This window comes from Dreissena polymorpha, chromosome 5, assembly GCF_020536995.1.
Source record: "Dreissena polymorpha isolate Duluth1 chromosome 5, UMN_Dpol_1.0, whole genome shotgun sequence".
NCBI lineage: Eukaryota > Metazoa > Mollusca > Bivalvia > Myida > Dreissenidae > Dreissena > Dreissena polymorpha.
The window spans coordinates 89,443,838-89,465,180 of NC_068359.1; the positions used below are offsets into that span (position 1 = coordinate 89,443,838).

General features: G+C 33.1%; 1 protein-coding gene across 1 annotated transcript; it reads right to left on the reverse strand.

Moving 5' to 3' along the window:
• Window positions 1-1,424: 1,424 nt before the first annotated feature.
• On the reverse strand, window positions 1,425-21,104 carry LOC127881742 (heat shock 70 kDa protein 12B-like). Its single transcript, XM_052429827.1, has 10 exons — window positions 21,000-21,104; window positions 10,329-10,423; window positions 8,926-9,127; window positions 8,369-8,517; window positions 6,168-6,247; window positions 5,706-5,844; window positions 5,317-5,464; window positions 5,053-5,187; window positions 4,726-4,934; window positions 1,425-4,566 (listed from the first exon to the last, which is right to left on the reverse strand). The coding sequence occupies exons 1-10, from the start codon at window positions 21,082-21,084 to the stop codon at window positions 3,856-3,858; spliced, it is 1,953 nt and encodes a 650-aa protein (XP_052285787.1). The 5' UTR covers window positions 21,085-21,104; the 3' UTR covers window positions 1,425-3,855.
• Between the last annotated feature and the right edge of the window lie 239 nt (window positions 21,105-21,343).

A 21,343-nucleotide genomic window follows, 5' to 3' on the forward strand; every position in this document is an offset into this window, starting at 1 on the left:
GTTTGATATTGTGTATCCAATAGGATGCTGTTGTTAATTTTAAGTATCCTGGGCCTCTTTCAGGTTGTATATTGTGCAGTTTAAGTTCAACTAGAGAGTGGTCAGTCATAAATCCTGGTTTTATGTTACATGTATCAATAATGTTGCAAAGGGACTCAGATATAAAAAAATAGTCTTATCTACAAAATATTGTTGGTTTTGTGTTTGAGTGCCAGGTGAATTTGCTTTCGTTTGGATATACTGTACGCCAGATGTCTATAAAATTGTAGTTTTCAATTATGTTGTTTAAAATGTTTCTATTTTTAGGTTGAGTATAAAGGTTTCCCTTCTTTTTATCTATTAATGGGTTACGGACAGTGTTGAAATCACCACCGACTATAATGTTTTTATCTTGGTTATTAATTATAAAGGATTGTAATATTTCGTAAAAAGTGGAATCATCAATGTTAGAGCCGTAAACGTTGATTAATGTTAATTGTGTTTCGTGTATTTTGATATCTATACTTGTTTGTCTGCCAATTATTATTTCATTAAGGTTTTCGACTGTGATCCCTATATTAATTTTTATCAGAAAGGCAATGCCTTGTTTATTAGTATGTTGTCCACTGAGATAGATGTCTCCGTCCCATTCACCTTTTAAGGTTTGTGCTAAAGTATGTGTCAAGTGACTTTCTTGTAATAGGCATATACTTTTTTTTTTCGTCTAACCATTTGAAGATTTTTACACGTTTGTCTTTATTGTTTAGCCCTTTTACATTCAATGTGCATAATTTAATCATTTCAACAGGGGAGGGTGATGTAAATGGTAATTTGTGCATGTTTGTCCAGTATGTTTCTTAAAAAAATAATCACAAAAGTGAGAAGAAAACACAATAAACGACTTGTCCCAAAAAAAAGCATAAGCATACAGACATATGCAATCAGTCAATAGATTATTTCATAATTATTTTTCGAAACGTTATGTTTACATAAAGTATTTTTATAGTATTTTGAAGAGCAGATATCAATCAATATAATGTTATTAAAATTTATAAAGTTGATTAAATTTTTACTTAACAACTAATAGATGTATAAGATTAATGTTGTCTCATTCCTCTTTTAAAATGCGGATATAAGTTTATACAATGTTATTAAGAAATGAATAACTTTTATTTCTATTTATATACAAATCACTAGATGTAATACTTGTTAGAAATCTTATGTAAGATTATTGTTATTTTAATGTAATCATAAGTGCATAACAATAATGTACGGTTGACATAGAGTATTTACAAATTTATACATGTAATAGTAGCATATATTAAAACAATCGATAACGCGCCTGTTATGCGACTGTTGGTTAAAGCTTTGCACAATGAAGTTTGCAACAACAAAATAAGGTTCTTTCAAATGTTTTTAGATTAACATGAAAAAAACACATAAACAGCATTATAAATAATTGTATAATTATAAGTATTAACTATAATGAAGAGGTGACAATATATATTTACTTGCATGTTCACATCCAACCTTATACTGGAAGACATTTTAATAAGAATCTTTTAATGTAAATAGTTTGCACTTGTAGAATGAATATAGTTATAAAGTAGATTATTTATACATGTGAGAACTGAGGCTTGACATGCATGTTAATTTTGTTACAAAAATACACTTATATAATCACATTTAATTTCTTTCTACTTTGGGGTATCAGCATTATTTTATCAGCATGTAAGAGAGGTACATAATTTAACAGGCATGTAACTTTTTCAAGTAATTATGTTACTGATCTATATAAGAAAATAGTATACTCTGGAAGCCAGTGATATTGAATCAGACAGTGTAATTATATTTTACATCCAAGTTTCACTCAACACTTAAAGACAACTTCATATGAAAACGAAAATAAAGTAAGAGTGTGTTGATATATTAATGAAGAACTGCTAATTATAAAGTGTTAAATGAAAAAAAAATAATAAAAAGGATGATTTAAGTCCTCCGTTTTTTAATACCTTCAAGAGACTTTTTATTTCGCATTAGCCTATTAAATGAAAACTTTTGGTTTGAAGGTATTAAAGTGCATTAGTTATATAGTAATTGGTAACACTGAATGGCTGGATATTGAATTTAAAATTAGATACTATAACAATAGTATTTATGTTTTGAAGTATGTACAAAAACCCATCAAAATATAGAGTTAGCCCAAGTTACACAATCCTATGAATACATATGTGTTCGTCCTTATTTTATAGTTATTGTTTATTCATGTTACATGCACAGAATGCTGTATCAAAATACAATGTTAATACTATCATCTATGCAGGATATGTTCATTTTGGAATTGTAAGCCCACAGACTAAGCTAGAACATCTGATGGTTTAACACACAAATAAAGTTTTGCATTAAATCTAGAAAGAAAAAAACAACAAAACATCAAGGGCATGCTAGCATGGTAGTAATATTTACATGCATATTATATGGTATCAGTGTAAGTACTGATGAACCAAAAATATTGTCAAATGTAAAAAACATAAAACATAAGGTTCCCAGGTAAAAGGTATTCTTATTTGGAGAAAAGGAAAATTTTAGAAGTAATGTCGTATTACATGACCGGGTTATATTTCCATTGGGCCAAGATGGAAAGATGAAAGGATAAATCACATTGAAATAAACCTATGTATGAAGAAAACAATTCTGCCAGAAAAGCTGGTTATGATTGTACTTTTTACGCGAGGTCGTAATATAAGTTGTTTTTTTTATTAAGTTAGTGGTAACACTGAATTATACCAGTTTTTAACTTGAATAGACAATATTCAGACAAGTTTATATGGTTCCGCCAATATACTAGTAAATCAAGAAAATAATAATGTGTACTAAAACTCTTGTTAAGTCGCAATTCGTGATAAATTAGTATACTGCATTTGAATGGGCATAGTATTTTAATTTAAATTACACTGAATCATTATGAAAAGTGGTATTTTCACCAGACGGTGAAAATGTACCAGAGAAAGCATTGATTTCAGAGAGCACTCAAAGATAACTTTTATACTATATTTAATGAGGTAATGTATAAATCAAAATTGATGTTCGCAAATCGAATAAGGTAATTTTCTGAATTCAATGACTTGAAACTAACAGAAAATAGTCGCACATTTTTTATTTAAGTTAGACGATGCATAATACAAGCCAAACATAAACATTCTTTAACTTAATAAAAACTGAACGTCGCTATAGCAATACCGACCTCAAGTATCATTTCCATATACCACAAACAGTCCATACGCTGTAAAACTACCAGGTAGATGCATTTATTATATAAGTGTTAGCACAGCTACAATGTATACACACTTTCACAATCATCTCTCAGGGAGAATACTTTTTAAAGCTTTTCCAATTTGTATTCATTTATTTAAATCGCGAACACATTTTTCCCAACTGCTACTCAAGTAACTGGTTAAATAAACTGGTTTTACTATGATAAGTACTTTTTTCATGTATGATGCCACAAACTGGGCCAAACATCTATAAAAATGTTAACACATTGAAACAGCTACATAAGCAGGAAATAGATAGTTTTGTAGGAAAAGATTATTGCTAGAACGATGTAGTAAACATGAACTTTGATTATAAAGTTATTTTCATATTATAATTACTTTTGCCGTATCTTACATAGCATCATAGCGGACGTGTTCAAAAGTTCTGTAAAACGTCGTTTCTTTTACAGTTTTCAGCCGTCATGCGATTTATGGATTGGGGTTTGTGTTTAAAAACAAGAGTTGATCAGTGTATCAGCATTGACTATAATTATGCATATTATAAATAGTATTTACTAAGTTATAATTGCTTCATATCTCAAACTACACGTATATGTGTACGTTATTGCAAGAAGTTAATTTTTCCCTTGGTTATGCGACCGGTGGATTTCTCTTCACATTCAATCTCTATTTCTGTGCCACCAAACATTACTCGAACCATAACAGATCGCCCTAAACCAGTGCCGGATATTGGGACATTGAACGAACCAACTTTCTTACAACCATCATCGGTTATAAATTTAACATCTGTTTTAGCAGTGTAAAACATATTGAACTCAATACGCGATTGATTAACACTACTATTATCATATTCTGCAGCATGCTGTTTTTCACCTACAATGAGTGTTTGACCTGCTCTAACCAAAACATCAAATATATCATCGCATCTGTAGCCACTATCGCAAAGTATCCGCTTTTCTAATGGATGATGGGTTTCATCGAAAGGAACAGTACAATGTGTACCATACGTGTATTTTGAAACGCGTGATTTAATGGAGGTCGGACAATGTCCAAAGATGACCGCTCCTTTCAGCACAGCAAGACCAGCTTCTTGTGGAACGATGATTTTCATTGCGGGGAACTTGTTCTGAATGGCTTCTTGGAGTAACGGAGACTCTGAGAAGCCTCCTACCATCAGAATTGTCCCCACGCCTGATGTCTCAGGCTTCAGTAGCAACGACGAGAGATGTTGCAAGATATTATCAACTGCGTCCACAAAGAACGATCGGAAAATTTCGAAGTCCAACCGAAGTTTTCCGCTAACCAAAGCGATCTTTAAAAAGAATGATAACATTATGTATCAATACATCAAACTAATATATTGAATGCATTGCTGACACAAAAACATAATATATCTGTCAATAATGTGTTTAGTTAATAATAAATTTACACATCTGAACGGATCTTATAATAACTCATACAAATGACGTACTTTACTCGCGTGTTTAAAGGTCTGCATAAATTGTGTCATTATCTGCCTATTGTTCGCCTCTAATACTTCTAAAAGTTCGATCGCAAGCCTCAGTGTTACTTTCCGATCAGTTGTTAAATCAGTGGCTCTTTTCTTTACTTCAAAATCTCTCATTAAGTCTAAATAGTCTTCCATCTGATCTTTTTTGAAATTGTCTAGTTTATCTTTCCCTGAAAGAATGATAGACACAACATTTAAAAACACATTAATATCATCAAAGTCCATAAAAGCAATATGTGTTTGTAAAACAAATACATACCAAAGTATTGTAATGAAAAATATAACTACCGATCAACTGCCCCAAAAAGTCCATGAAGGCTTGGTCCACGACCGTTCCACCCCACGCACCACCAGTGGCTTTGTGCACTTCTTTCAGTTCACCACCCAAACAAACTTCATGTACAGTGATATCTATTGTGCCACCTTAAAAATAAACATTGACCATTTCAAATACGCTAATATAAATTATTTCGACCTGAATAAATTACGTGTTTAATTTGATATGCCTTTGCATTTAAGTGCAATTTAAGTGAATTATAATTACATGCCTACCTCCAGCATCTAGGATCAAATATTTTGTTCCTGTGCGGAATGATGCAATATCGCTATCTCCTTCTTTTTGAAGTGGTAGGTGTCTGCAATATATCGATGCAACTTCTGGTTCCAACGCAATAGTCAGCTTCTCCGTTGCAATTCCAGCCTTTTATTTTAAATTGGTACACATTTGTCAACACAGTTTTAACTTATTCCTTAATTTAAGAGGGGATTTCATGTTTATTTAAATTGTTAATTACTGAAGTGATATCGGTAGGCGTGAGTTCGAATCCCACTAAACGCGTGTTTATTATTGTTGCTGGATAATTTCTGGTAATGCGTATAGTTTATAACGTGTTTAACTGTCGGATATATTGGTCTACTTATTGTAGACAAATGTATAATACCTCTTGAGCCGCCAGTCTCATAAACTGTTTTGCTGAATCGTCCCATATAGCAGGAACAGTGAGTACCCAATGTATGTCGCCTGCATCGAGACCAATGACCTGCTGTTGAGACATCTTAATCAAGTCATCCATCATGAACCTAAAATGCATTTGCAAAAAATATTGATTTTGTAAATTGCATCGAATATTTAAAGTTACGTGTTTGTTATCGATTATTGTTTTTAGTGAAATTCGTGCATTCTTAACAGTCTCATACTAAAGGTTAGACATGGAACTTTTGTAAGGAGTTGTTTTTATCAAGAGGCCTTCCTTAAGTTTATATTGATAAGCCCATACACGGTAAATATATTCCAATTTCAATGTATGACCTTAATAATTTCTTAAAAATTCTCAAAATGATTATTGGTCAGCTCTGTCATATGCAGTATATGTATGGATATTCATGAATGTTTGTGTACGCACCTAATTGACAAGGAGAACACTGTTCGAGCTGGAAGGCTTTTTCCAGATTCGTCATCAAGCATTGTATATTCATGAATACGCTATAACAGTATAATACGGATACAATGACTGTGAAGATTAATATGTTGATATTGATAACAAATTATTATTCTACAATCCGAACTTCAGTGTATTCCTTATACACTGTCAATAATGAGAAATATCAAAACACATCAACGTGGAGCTTTGACGTTTGCACATGATCATCAAGGCGACAAATGATCCGAAACGCAAATATCATGGACGACACTCGACGATGTACAACGACAGATGGCATAAGATAGCGATACACGAAATAAAAAAAACTCGCGACAATGTCAAGCGACGGTCGTTATTAAATCACGAAAATACTGTGCAATTGTCGAACATCGACATTTTAGTCTATAGAATTCGACACAGGACAAATTGGCATATTTCTTCTAAATTCATTTCACATGTATAGATCTTTGTAAGCGGGTGTTTATAAATAGCTTATATAGATTTTCATTTAAATTGCTGTAGTAAATAAGCACACATTAAGTTGTTAACCATAAATGCTTAACAAAAAGACATACTTTTGATGTTGTTAAATATTGTCGAACAGGGGCCTTCTTAACACATGCATAAAGTAGCTTCAATTATAAATACTTAATACTAATATGGCGTACGATCCTGGTCGAAAATATTTATATATTCATTGTATATGCTATACTGTTCCAGTCAGCGAAGCGCTGATACAGAAAGGGTACAAAATTCACGTTGAACGCGTCAATGTTTAGACTTAAAGTTATGTATCAACACGATAAAAATGCGAACTGTTAAACTAATTGTAATATGAATGCGAAAACAAATACGGTAAGTAAGTATTTTGGGTTCACCGGTCTAAACTATAATTCACTCACGCAATTTTGGGAATAATCAAAATTGTGCATGTGATTTTATTTAACGATTTGACTATCTGCTTTCAAGGTACATGTTAGTGCAAGTGAACGACTATTTACCGAGATGAGGAACGGCGACATTGTACTTTTATCCTGCATCTGTTGCAAACATTGACCTAATAAAGAATTGTCGAATAGACTAGTTGATCTCCGGCAGTACCTTTGCGTGACCGCGATCTACCGTAAGTATGTATTTTTACGCGCTGATTAACACGTTCTTATATTTGACCTTTTAAATTTATTGAGACGCATTGTAAATTGTATCGTTATATTGTATATCATCATAGTTTTTTTGTTTTTAAATATATTACAGCATCATCTTTCTGTATTTTTTATTTTCATTTACTTGATTACGCAATTGATGATGTATCTAGTGTGACATCATTTCTCTGACGAAACATACTAGTTTAAGCAAGACTCTCTAAATTTTAGGGACAACAATTTGGACGTGGTGGTTTTTTACAGTCACCTTTTTTTATAAATATTTTTAAAGCATCGAACAAATCCAAAACGTAATTTGGATTGTTTGTTTGTCATGCATAATTGTTAAATTCAATAGCCTTGAATAGGAATAAAATAACCGCTGCGACAGGATAACGATTTCGTAAATCGTGTTTTGGGTCAGACTAAGAGTGGTTAGCATTCGATTCAAACGATATTAAAAAATCAAGTGATTCAAAATAAATTTCGATATAGGGATGGAATAACAGAACATGGATTTCGATAGAGAGATGGAAGAACAGAAAATGGAAGTGCATATTGTTTCTCCTCATATTTTCAATACGAAAGTATTAATGCACAGTTTAATGTGGAACTACTTTTTACGTGACACAATCGGTAGTTATTCGGTCGTCAGGAATTTTGTGTACATGCAGGACACCCGACCGGAATAATAATTTTGTTATGTAAATTAATCATTTGTCTTTGATAACATTTGTCGACGGCATAAATTTACGTGAAGCATGATAAACCGAAAACGATGTTGGTGCCGAGAGAAAGAAAGTTTTTCCGAGTCGTCACGAAACAGAGAATATTTTATTTTTCTAAGCCTCACCGGATAATTTTTTCCCAATCTCGGCACCAACCATGTATTCTCTATAACTGGTTCAAAATCAACGGTATTGCTAATTATAAAATTTTCTAAAATATAAAATTATTTTTGCAGTATGTATACCAAATGTGATTTGAAATGAGGGAAATACATTGTTTTACGCTATATGCAAAAACAAATTGACATCTTACCTTGTTCCAAAGCATCATTTTAAATCTATGAAAGTAGTACCACTTTTTATGTTCACCAGTCTCACATAGCTCGCTGTATTTTGTCTCTGCATCAAATCCAAACGTGTCCAATGTTTCCCCATCCGATTGGATTAACACGCACGTTGGACCTGCAATTGTTTTAAGAAATTCAGCAATCGGTGTTTCCAAGTGCTTAATTTTATTGTAGGTTGTTTGATTATCAGTTGAACTTTGACCAATGTCAAAACGAATAACAAATTCGTATTGCATGACTGCTAACGTGATGCGAGCTTTTAAGTTATTTTTATATGTTAAAACCAAATGCACATGCATTATGTGTACGGTTACGTAAGTGTTTGCTTGTTAGTAATACTTGGTATTTTAACTGACAATTATGTAGTTTTCCAGTTAATTGACAGTAACACTAAAAAACGAGACAAGATAACTAAATTATCACAAGTGTTAGGTTAATGCATAAAATATACAACATATAAATAGATAACGATATAAAAGGGAAATGTAGTTAACAAGTGATTAGAAGTGTAGTATGATCTCACATTTTAGAGAAGTAAGTACGCCTTCATGCCATTTCTTAACACATATTTTGGTTGGATCAGATTTGAAGTCATTTTTGAATGAAAATGCCCATCCGGAGTACGTCGTTCCAAAATCGATGGCAGCCACTAACAGGCTATTGCTATTGGACTGTACTATCGGGCTATTGCTAGTGGTCTGTACTATCCCGCTATTTTTAGTGGCCTGTAATATAAAACCGTTATTAAAACAGTGTGTTTATTAGTTTCGTGCCACCTCTCTAGAGTAAAATTCGCGATAATATTGGGCATCAACGCCATTATACAAATGCTGGCCTTCCTATGCCAATGTTTAGATCTCGACGAAATGTGGCCACAACAGACGGCAACAGAAAAGCAATCTTATGGTTGCAAAAGTTAATCCACCGACCTACAGTGATGCGTCGTTTATGTTAGCACCTCAAAAGGAACTTTATATGGATTTATCACCAAATAATTGCTAAACTAAGATAATTTATAAAATTCATCAGTTTAATACGGCGCAAATTAAGAAGAAGAGGGCTATATCATTGCACATAAGTTAGGAAGTGGAAGATGGGAGAAAATTGTTACTTTTGATGTTCTATGAATTTGGTTGGTACCGGCGATACAGTTAGCGACATACTTAAGTTCTTTAGGCGGGACCCTTTCGCCAAGCATTTAATTGCATTTGCCGGTTACTCTTATAGAGGAATATTCAAGATTCTGTGTGTTTCAACCAAGGAACACAGGTAAAAAGCAAGTTATATATCAATAAGGTATTAAAGCCGTTTCTTCGAAATGACGTTCCGAAACTGTATCAAGAAGGTCGAAAGTGAATGGTGTTTCGTCAAGTCACCCAGCAATACATGCTCTTCAGTTTCTTAAAAAGGAGAACTTGTACGTTATCATCTACACTTAACGGAACGATTAAGAACAATTCGTTTAAGAAAAACATTAAAGGATGGTCACACAACGATAGTTCCGTTGAGGTTTAGTGTAAATCTAACAAACGTTCAAGGGAGGAGATATAGTTTGAAGCATACTGTTGACTACACACGATGAGTTCGTTAAGGCAGAACAGAAAACGTGGTTTAGTTAAAGGCAAAGAATTAAAAGACCAAACAGACGGAATAAAGATTCATTTAAATCCTTTTACTGGAAAATTGAAGTGTATGGGTGTAAGTAAAGTCGACTATAGTAAACATACAACGTTGTAATATTTTTCGCGGTAATGAAAATGAAACAAAAACAAATCGAAACATTTCTCTGTCAGCAACTGTGGTCAGAAATAACAATTCAATAATGTGATAATTATCGATAATAGTCATTAATTTAAAATAATTTATTTAATGACAAAATGGCTCAATATAGAGGGTAATCAATACGGTTTAAGATACGATACATACTTTTCTCCCTGCAAGCCAATGCATATAGCCATTCACCCATTGAAGGCCTGCGCGTAACATGATAGGACAAAGGTGTCTTACACGACAGCAAGGATCTGAAATTAACTTTAATATACTAAATGAAGTCATAAAGGTGATTAATGATCGTATGCTAACCAAGATTGAGGGCTTGTACAATTAACAATTATCGAAACTCAAGTGCACACAAGAATAACATACTTTAAAACGACTTATTTTTGACGCAGCTATTTAAGCTTATATTGACATAGATTTGGTACAATAATGATTGCGACGACAATTTTGATCTAATGTGGAGAAGTCTGTTTATTAAGGGGAGGACATTGAAATTTTAATTGTGTACAATAACGGTGGATATATTTGATGATTACAAATTACCGAAATGTGTACATTATCGGTTAAATTTAATGTATAAGCATATTGTTAACCACCAATACATAAGATTACAAAAAAAAGAACTTAATAAATTATAATGCACAATTTATTGCAATTTATGTAACGATCAGAATGATACATGCTTTCTTATGATAAAATAACTCATTTGGTGCATTTACGCGATATTAAAGCGAGATACTACGATTTTGTCAGATATTTATTAATTTATATAACATCTGTAAAAAACTTATTAAACATATATTACAATATAAATTAAAATAAAAGTTAAGAAGAACATATGTCAAAAAATGCGAAATAAGCCAGATGTGTAATTCTGAAATAGAAAATAAATCTCTTTGTACGATGAGCTCACGTGGCATGTTAAAGGGGCCTTTTCACAGATTTTGGCAAATTTTGAAGTTTGTCATTAAATGCTATATATTGATAAATATAAACATTGGATGTAAGAAGCTCCAGTTAAAAATCAAAAATAAAATTTAAAAACAAAGAAAAAAGTAAACCTCAGCAGGGCTCGAACCAGTGACCCTGGAGTCCTGGAGTAAAATCGAATTAGACCGCTCGGTCATCCTGCCAAGTATGCATGCAGGATGTATTTATTACTTTATATAAGCAATCTTCGTATCTTCGTACTTTCACAAAATTAAACGACAACAAAAGAACTCTCCAAATTATTCAATCGTTTCGCGTTGCAACGCTTTATAATATTCAGGTTTTAAATCTTCAAAAGATGCATATAATGGATATATAAGAGTATGGTAAATGTTAAGTTTTACTGTTTGCTCACAAATATCATAACTAAAACGAATATTTGCGAATCTGAAACAACTTTTTTCAAGTTTTGTCAATTTGCCAAAACGTGAAATTGCCAAAACGCGAAAAGGCCACTTTAATTATATTCAGCTGACTGTTTTTCACAAGTACACATTATTTAGTGGTAAGTAAGGTATTGTTTTTATAAATATGCACAAAAAGTTTTATCAACATAGATGGAGTTGAAATGTACTGTCCCATTGTATAATTATGTAAAACCCGTGTTGTATGTTCTTATAGAATAGAATAATCTTGAATGTATTACTTAATCATTTAAAGACTTATGCTCATTAATGCTATGTTTATACATTAGACTCTTATTATTTACAATACACAAATAATAAACCCGAGACATTCAAGAAAAAGTAAATTTATTTTCATTTTATGATCATAATTTCAATATTCATTTATATAAAAAGTACGGTTGGATTTAAATCATTATCCATATTTGCATCTTTCAGACAACGTATGAAGGAAATGTCACTAGTTTTTAGCGTTGTTTAACATCTTTCTCCTAGTAAATTATGAAGTAAAATAATTCATGTAATACATCGAATGTGTATTCATGTTTTTATCCAATAACAAAGCACCAATTTCACGTATTACTAATACAATACATGCAATACTTACTAAATGTATGTTTAATTCATATATTGATATGTTTTGATTTAAAAAATGGCTTCCCGATAGGTAAACGAATTATGTCTTTCAAAGAAAAGTCTTGTTTGGATTATTCTACCTATATAACATAGCAATCATGAATTTATGCTTAAACTGACAAAATGACATTTACATGTTAAGCCAATTACGTTGTAAACCATTTTTAATTTTGACATTTGACCATGACGAGTCTTATCGCCTTGTTAAGCAATTCATGTCAAATTAATTAGGCCATCACCTTTATACAGAGACTAACTATTTCACCGCAATTATATTATATATAAACGGGTTGCACAAACTAATTATAAAGATAGATAAGATAGTTTATTTAAGATAAGATAAGATTGTTTATTAAAGTATCACCATCATGTATCTAGTAAAACATATATAAATAGCTTTAAAACATAGTGCATAAAAGCCACTCACAATTGAGTTAAAACAGACTGTACATATTATAAAAATACAGTTCAACATCAATAGCTAAAACTTTATGGACATATTTCATTTCAACAAATGAGAATGTTGTTCAAGTTTTCAACTTCAAATATCGGTTTTAATTAATACAAAATATATAAAAGTAAGATAAATCTTAGATCTAATTGCTTTGGTTGATATAAAGATCATTTTGCAAATCAAGTACCAATATAACTTCTAATTGGAGCAGAAAATTGAATAAAATTAAAGTTGTTAAAATACATATTGTAAAGAAGCGTAATGTATACAAACAAAATTAAGATGATTAAAGGATGGCATAGTGAGTATGGTAGCATTATGCAACAATAAAGGAATCTATTCTACCCCAGAAAATTCCTATTATACTGGCGTTGAATGTATACATTCTTATGAAAATTGAAAACTTGATATTTAACACTTATGATACAGCTGTTATAATACAATGTGTCATATTGTGATACAAGAAGCAGCTACTAGATATTTATATATCCAGGTCAAACACTCAAAATCATGCAAGAGGAGGTGAATCCCATCAGTATGTATAAATAGGAGATGCTACAAAATACCTAAACACTCAGTGTAATATCCTACTTAATTTAAAAGACATATCCATCTTTTATTGGCTGTTTCCTGTATGTGACTAGAATAATCATGAGTACCTAAAGACAAGCATATTTGTTGAATTTATATCCCCCGCCAATATGCTTCTGGACACAAAAGTGTTATATTTGACACTCAGCTAAAAAGCATTTTTACATATACGAAGGGCCATAACTCCGTTATTAACAGATGGTGTACAGTGCCATTTGGCGTGCATCATCGTCTAATTCATATATATATACTCAAACCAAGTTTCAATGAAATCCGCCAAAGCACTTCCAAGATATGGCTTCGGACACAAAAGTGCCGGACGGACGGAAATACGGACGGAAAGACGGAAGAACGGACGGAAGGACGGACAACGCCGAAACAATATCCCTCCGCCAATGGCGGGGGATAATACAAAATTCTTATTTATTTAACATTACTTACACTTGTTTGGAATTTAAACACATTAAAAGATCAAACTCTTCAATACAATTTTCTTTTTCTTTCTACTAGAATATGATGGCAGGTTTTGGCAGATAAATACACAAGGTGTTCGTCACTAAACATTCTAACCAATTTGTCATTTGACATATTATCATTATTTGCAAACATATTATCGAGTGCAAAGACTAGGATATGAGTGGGTTGTAGATATCTTTCATATTGATGTGACTGACAATGACGACGATAACGGAAACTGTAACCATAAAGAGTTTGCATGTTTGCGATGCAAGCAATAATAGTGGTGTTTCCCTGATAGTTTTGATAATTTTGATGATAACTTTGCTTTCGAAAAAAAAACACAAGAAGACATAGAATGAATGCATGTTGTTTTAGAATTAATATTTATTCGCTCAAGATTTAACAAATGTATTCTACTAAAAAAACATTAAGTGTAATTCTACTATTAACACCTTCACAGTATTCGATACCATGTAAGTTTTATGGATTTCTTTACCACCATAAACTATACAAGATGGGCTAGCTGGAAAAAGTAGCGTTGTTCTGAACCGTAACTGTTTGTCATAACTCTTATCTTTGTTAAACTCGTTGATTGTTTGTATAAGCAAAGTTTATCATAACATTCATCCCGTCGGTCATGACAGACACATATATTTCATGTTTCAACTTCCCGTTCGGTCACGCGGGAATGTATATCCGATACTGTGTCTAGTATGCATCAATATTGTTCCAGCCGTGGCATGTGTGTGCCGAACGGTGTATTAAATACAATGCTGTAATCGTTCTATTGTTTTTGTTGATGAACAACTTAAATAAATATTTCTCTTACTTTTTTTTATATATCCTATAATAATGGTGTTGTTTTTTCATGTTGGATAACAAATATATATTTTACAACTCACATTTCTGATAAAGAATATAAGGAATGTATGTTGCAGTTGATAACTTAAATTGAATGATTCTTGTTATTAAAGCTTAATAACAATATGTTTGCATTTTTAATGGTTTTATGATAATTATGTAATCAAACAATACATTTAACCGCGCATTTATTGAAAATCATAAATATTGTTTATTTGTGATAATTTGCATTCGAACGTATATGGGGCATGCACATACAAACGAATTTATCTTAGAAAATGGTTTGATTTAAAAGGGTACATGCGCCTTCATGACTTTGCACAATAAAGCGCAAACAAATTCCGTATTACATGTATAGGATGAACAATGTAATTGTGCACAACAATTGTGAACTTTGGAGATTTTTATAACTTATATTTGCTCGCATATTTCTTTCGGATTTAAGATTGATCTCTCTGAATAAATTTAAAGACGTTAGTTCATTTAGATCCAACCGCCCAATTCGGAAGTAAATTATCCCAGAGACAAATCGACAAAATGTTTTCTATCTTAACATAACTTTGATGTATAATTGAGATTTAAGATTATTAAGATTTAAAATTTGATGTATTTCGATTTCCGGTTCCGGTTGCATAAGGGCGCAAACATAGTTTCCTTCCATATATTAAATATGTAAACAATCAAAACATTTAAACGAATCGAATACGGGTCAAGAAGTCTTAAGGTTGTAAGTATGTGCAAATCACTGATGTAAACTTGACAAAGAATGTGGTGTACTGGTCTAAAAATTTGATGTGACTTTCAAAGTATCCTGTGCCACCTCAACCACTTACACTTTTTATGTGATATACCAATGCCGAGTCGACAAACTCGGAAGACATTCGCGAAAAAGCCACAGATCATCATCCGGACAAAAGGTACTGCATCAATCGTTTCTCAAAAGATACAAACAATATAGTGAGTTTAAATCAGACAGTCAACGCAACTTTAGTGCCGACGCTGATTCTGAAAATCTTATGGCGGCAAGCTTGTTGACAGAAGTAGAAATGTCTTCTACAAAATTCAACAAATCTGATCTTGAAGAGGTTGCATTACATTTGGTTGAACAGTTTAAAATGCAAGTTTACTCAGATATGGCCAGTGAAATAAAACGTGCGATTGGTGAAAAACTGGTGGAGCTCCGGGTGGAAGTGAAAGCTCTGCGAGATGAAAACACTCACTTAAGAAAATGCATCAAAGCACGTGATAACCTCAACAATATGGTCGCAGAATGATGCTCGAGATCTCGGGTCTTCCAGATGACACTGGTGATGCAAACGAAAACGTCGAACAAAAATTGCTTGACAAGGCCAGGGCCTCAAGTTGCAGCTTAACTCTTGTGACATCGTCAGAATCCACCGCCTGGGGTAGAAATGTTCTGGCAAAAACAGGTGTGTTATTGTCAAGGTTACAAATTCCAAAGCCAGGCAGCGGGTTTTCAGCGCCCGGAAGTCCTTTAGAAAAGGTCTGTTTATACAAGACTCTCTTACGCCGTTCCGCTCGCAGCTGTCCTTCGAAGTTCGTGCACTTAAGCGCGACCACAAACTCACATCGACCTGGGTTGCTGGTGGTAATATCTACGGGTTACTGGTGCTGAACGGCCATGAACGGAAAGTCCAGATCAAAGATCTCGATGCCATTAATGCCATCCGCAATGGTGTGGAACGGTCGTATCATCCCACCGGCTCTTCCATAAACTACCACATACCCCTATATGGATACCGAACGTGCCAATGACGAACATATTTTTGACCTCAACATGTAAATACCACTGCTCGATCGTGCTACTTCTTAACCCTGTCCTAAGTACACAGTTAATTACTAAAATATATCGTCCTGGTTTTATGAAGTCCACATATTTCCATAAGTAATTAGCAAATTTCCCTATAATTAATTACTTAAACACTTTTTAAGTATAATATTTATGAATTTTATGCAATCTACTATTGTTTCTATCTATAAACACGACAAATCATGTACGCGCTTTAAATTTCCGTCATCATGCAATGTTAAGTACACAAATAATTCAGTGAAACACGACTTTGATAGTTGGCAATTTAACCGGATGACTGCGTGTGTGCGTTAACATAAAAGACAGAGGCTCTGAATAGCACTATATTTATCAACACTTTTTGCCTATTCAGTAATATCGGGGCTTTCGTATTCGTATACATTCGAATGTGTCTGCGCGTTAAAATCTGTCGGTCACACGCATAAGTTTACCGCTATTGCAATCATTGTGTACTACCTGTAAAACTAGCTGCGCAAAAAGTATTTTTTTCCGAATGTCTATCGAGATATTGTTTGTTTAAAGACTCAAATATTGATGATTAAAAATAATGCGGCTTGTAATTTCACCGATTGGCTATTAATACCCCTGTGGTTTGACAATGAAAATAAGCACCTTCACGAAACGCACGATTCATAATATAATCCGAAGTACTTTATGGAAGTTTTCCTTCGTAGATTTTTGCGCTGTTGTAGTTTGTTTTTGAAACGAACGCCTTTTGATTGTCATGTCTGTTAGCACTGATTGAAAATGTTCAATTGTATTTATTGTACTTTTTTTTTTATTTTTTTTTTTATTTTTTCGTGTTTTCTTTTTGTTCTGCTATGCAAACTAGTTTTAATTATCTTTTCTTTTATAATGCTTAATGTACCAGATCGCTCCACTTGTGTTGTGTTCCCACACCCGGTCTCTTGCTCTTATTTTAAGGGCCCCATTATGTTGATAGTTTTACTTAATGTGTATCTTTACCTACACAAATGATTGACATAACGCAATATCGGTCACCAATTGGGGGCTTTTATATATGTTTGCAGCGATATCTTACATCTTACATTAAACATGTGCATCCATGGAAATACTTGTAACGTAACATAATAAAATATATTTGCAGTGTTACATGAAAGAGATTGCATCTGTTCAGGGGGCGTTATATTTTTACCATGTACGCATGGTTTCACTTTATATACGTGCTAAAAGAAGTACAACATGTATACTATTATCAGCACCGTCCTTTCGCATTGATAGATTCTAACTCAATTACTTTACATGTTCGTGTGAACGACCTTGCATGTACTCTATCCATCATTACATACACAATAGTATTGCTATTGTTGCTGTCGGGTGTCATTGAACGCAATCCTGGGCCATCACATGTATACCCTCAAGAATGCAGTCTGTCAATATTCCATCAAAACATAAGAAGTATTCGAAACAAGTTTGAATATATTTGGGACAATTTCTTAGATTTCGATATAATATGCTTAACAGAAACGAAACTGTCAGGTGACATCATTAACGAACTCTATCCTTAGAAGGTCATGATTTTATTTTCCGTAAAGATAATACTAATCATTCAGGGGGCTTATTGACGTATGTTTCGTCGTTATTTGGACCCACAAGATTATTTAACCTAGAAATAATCCTACCAGAATCTAAATGGACAAAAAATTTCGACCACTCCAAGTCCTTTTTAATTTGTAATGTGTATCGTTCTCCTAATACTGCTTCTGCATTTTTGGATCGATTTGAAACATGCCTTGATCAAGCATATGACCTTTGTAACACTATAATTATTGTTGGCGATATAAACGAAAACCAGTTAAATCCCTCCAACCACAAATTTAAAGATATTTTTAGTTTGACAAAACTTATCTAACGTAATTAACGAACCAACCAGAGTGACCGAATGTACTAGTACACTTGTGGACCCGTTTGTTATAACAAACGCATTTCAGCATTTACATTCAAGAATGTTTGAAACTGATAAATCATTTAGCGATCATTTTGGTACATACATGTATATTAATATTGACATACCCGAAAATGCTCCTTACAAAAGAAAAATATGGCGCTACCTGTACGCGAATTTTAGAGAGCTTACCGCTGCAATAACGTCATACGACTGGTCCTTTTTACACACGGATGACCAAAACCAAATTGAACTCAGATATACAAATGTGTTTCTTTAATTAGCTTCCTATGTTATTCCGTCTTCCGATGTCACTATTCGACCAAACGATCGTCCTTGGTATAACTCATCAAAATACGTAAAACATTCTCATTAAGTTTTTATCGGCTCGTCGTTTTCCCAATCATTAAATATCAATGCAGGCGTTCCACAGGGCTCTGTATAAGAGCTTCATCTGTTTTTAATTTATGTTAATGATATCTCTGAATCGCTTCTTAGCATAAATCGCCTTTTTACTGACAACTCTTCACTATCTGTTTCCTCAAATGACACAGCTATTATTGAGAGTATTTTAAATCATGACATAGACTGTATAACCCAATGGGCAAGGAAATGGCTCGTCGAGTTTTATCCCTCGAAAACGGAAGTTATGTTTCTGAGTCTCTTGAAAAGTTAAAACCGCTTACTTTTAACTTTCGACGAAACCCTTTTATCCTTTGTAAAAGACCATAAACATCTCGGCATTACGCTAAGTGAAGACGGGTCGTGGCACAAACATATTGACAATATTACAAAATCAGCTACACAAATACCTGACTCCATGAGAATGCTTAAATATAAACTTAAGCGGGAAACACTCAATCAAATATACGTTTCATATGTAAGACCTTTGTTAGAGAGTATGCGTCCAGTGTTTGGGACAACTGCGCAACATACGAATAAGAACTATTAGACAAAATTCAATTGGACGCAGCTCGTATTGTAACAGGATTAACAAAATCAACTATAATGACTCTACTTCTAAAAGAAATTGGTTGGGTTTCTCCCAATGACAGACGGAAAATGCAAAACTTGTTTTCGTATAAAACACAATAAAGGTGCCTTACCACAATATTAAAACGATACTCTCCCAGCCACAACAGATAACATTTTCTAACTTGTTACGTAATCGTGTCGACTATGCACCAATTGCCCGCAGACTTGCGATTTACTCAAATTCAACTTTTCCTTCTTCTCTTAAGTTATGGAACGAACTTGTCATTGATACAAGGTCTTAACTAAAGCTTTATAGTTTTAAAAGTGCAGTAAAGCGGAAGTACAATCCTCCTATAGTTCCTTCGTATTTCATAGTTTGCGAACGAAAGCAACACATTCTACATGCTCTGCTAAGAAACCACTGTAGCGACTTACATTCCGATTAACACATAAACAACCTACGTGAAATCCAAAAAGCGCGTGTAATAGTCCCGTCGAAGACGCAGATCATTTGTTCTTCAAATGTCCTCTTTTCTCCCAGCAACGTATCGTGCTTTTTACAAACACTCGTCATATAATATTGTTAAAACTTGTGACCCAACCCTTTTGCTTTTTTCTATACATTCGATAACATCAATGTGAAGTATATCTCCTCTATGCACTATATACACCATATGTATATTTGTACGAATGCATGCACGAAAGAAAATGCAATAAAATATTATTAAAGTATGTATTACTAAGATCATATGCCTGCATTATAAAATGTTCACGAGAAGCCCTGTTGATAATATAATAATTTACATGCATGTTATTGACTGCGCACTTTAAGTTTTAAGCAAAATACATTTGTGTTCCTTAAAGGTGAAAAATCAATTTGACTTTTTTTTCATTTTACGCTTGAAATCTATCGTATTCGCGATTCGCGAAACAATCCTACAGTATTTGTAATAACTTTGCAGTACCTACCAGAAGAAACTTGACGGGTATCAAGCACAGCTAGTATCAAATACGTTATTAATAAAACAATCCGAAAAAGAGGGACAAACAAAGTAGACCACATAAAATCTTTGCTTTGCTATATACAGTTTAAACCGAAACAAACATCGCAAAATTGTCTAAATATTAAATGCACTATTTCAAACAGGTATGCCCTCAGTATTAATATTTGAAATAAGACATGTCAATACTTGTATATTTTGGACTTAACTGAACTAATAGTGTTATGACATTAATATTTGCTGTTCAACGTGTACCTAAACTATGATCTAGTCTCCGTTTTTACACATAAGCCAAGTAGCTGTAAACCAACATTATGTCTCAAGTTACAAGATGTATTTAGTTTGATATGGAAGATTTCAGAAAAGCATTTTCGATTTACGTCACCATTACACGGTAATATAACCTTATGCGGTTTAAAAAAATGCAGGCAACATGTAAGATGTACTGAACTGAAAAGAAGTAATTACATGATAAGTCCTGAAATTACTTGTTGGAGAGCTCTAAATTACAAAGATACATAATATTTTATTTAAAACGAGTATGGCACACTTTCGGTTTAAAACATTAATTTACATATGAGAAACGATACCAGTATAACGATGTATAGTATTATAGCTAGTTACTTAAAAACGTTTTTTTTTATAACCACAAACAGACAAAAATACGCTACACACTGTTACATTTAAAACACATATTTCTAGGTTCTTACCGTATTCGAATTCGTACTTCACAATGTCGCTCGCAAACTGCACCCGATTGTATAAACGCTGGTTAAAGTTACCGCTCGGTAACATTCAAACCTTGGTAAGTTTGCAGTTATTCAGATTGCGCTTTATACATGAACAAACCAATACAATATTCAAATCAATCTTGTTGCAGGTAAGCTAGACAGTACGCAGATTTAAAGAAAACGCTGGTCTTAAAGTAATAGCGGTTATCGTCAATCGATCGTTATTGGAGTGAGCTCTGTCCTGTTCTGTTCTGCTCTGTAAAATAGTAGGGCTAATTTGATCGGGATGACGTTAGGTTTACACCGCCTTATGTAAAATAGTA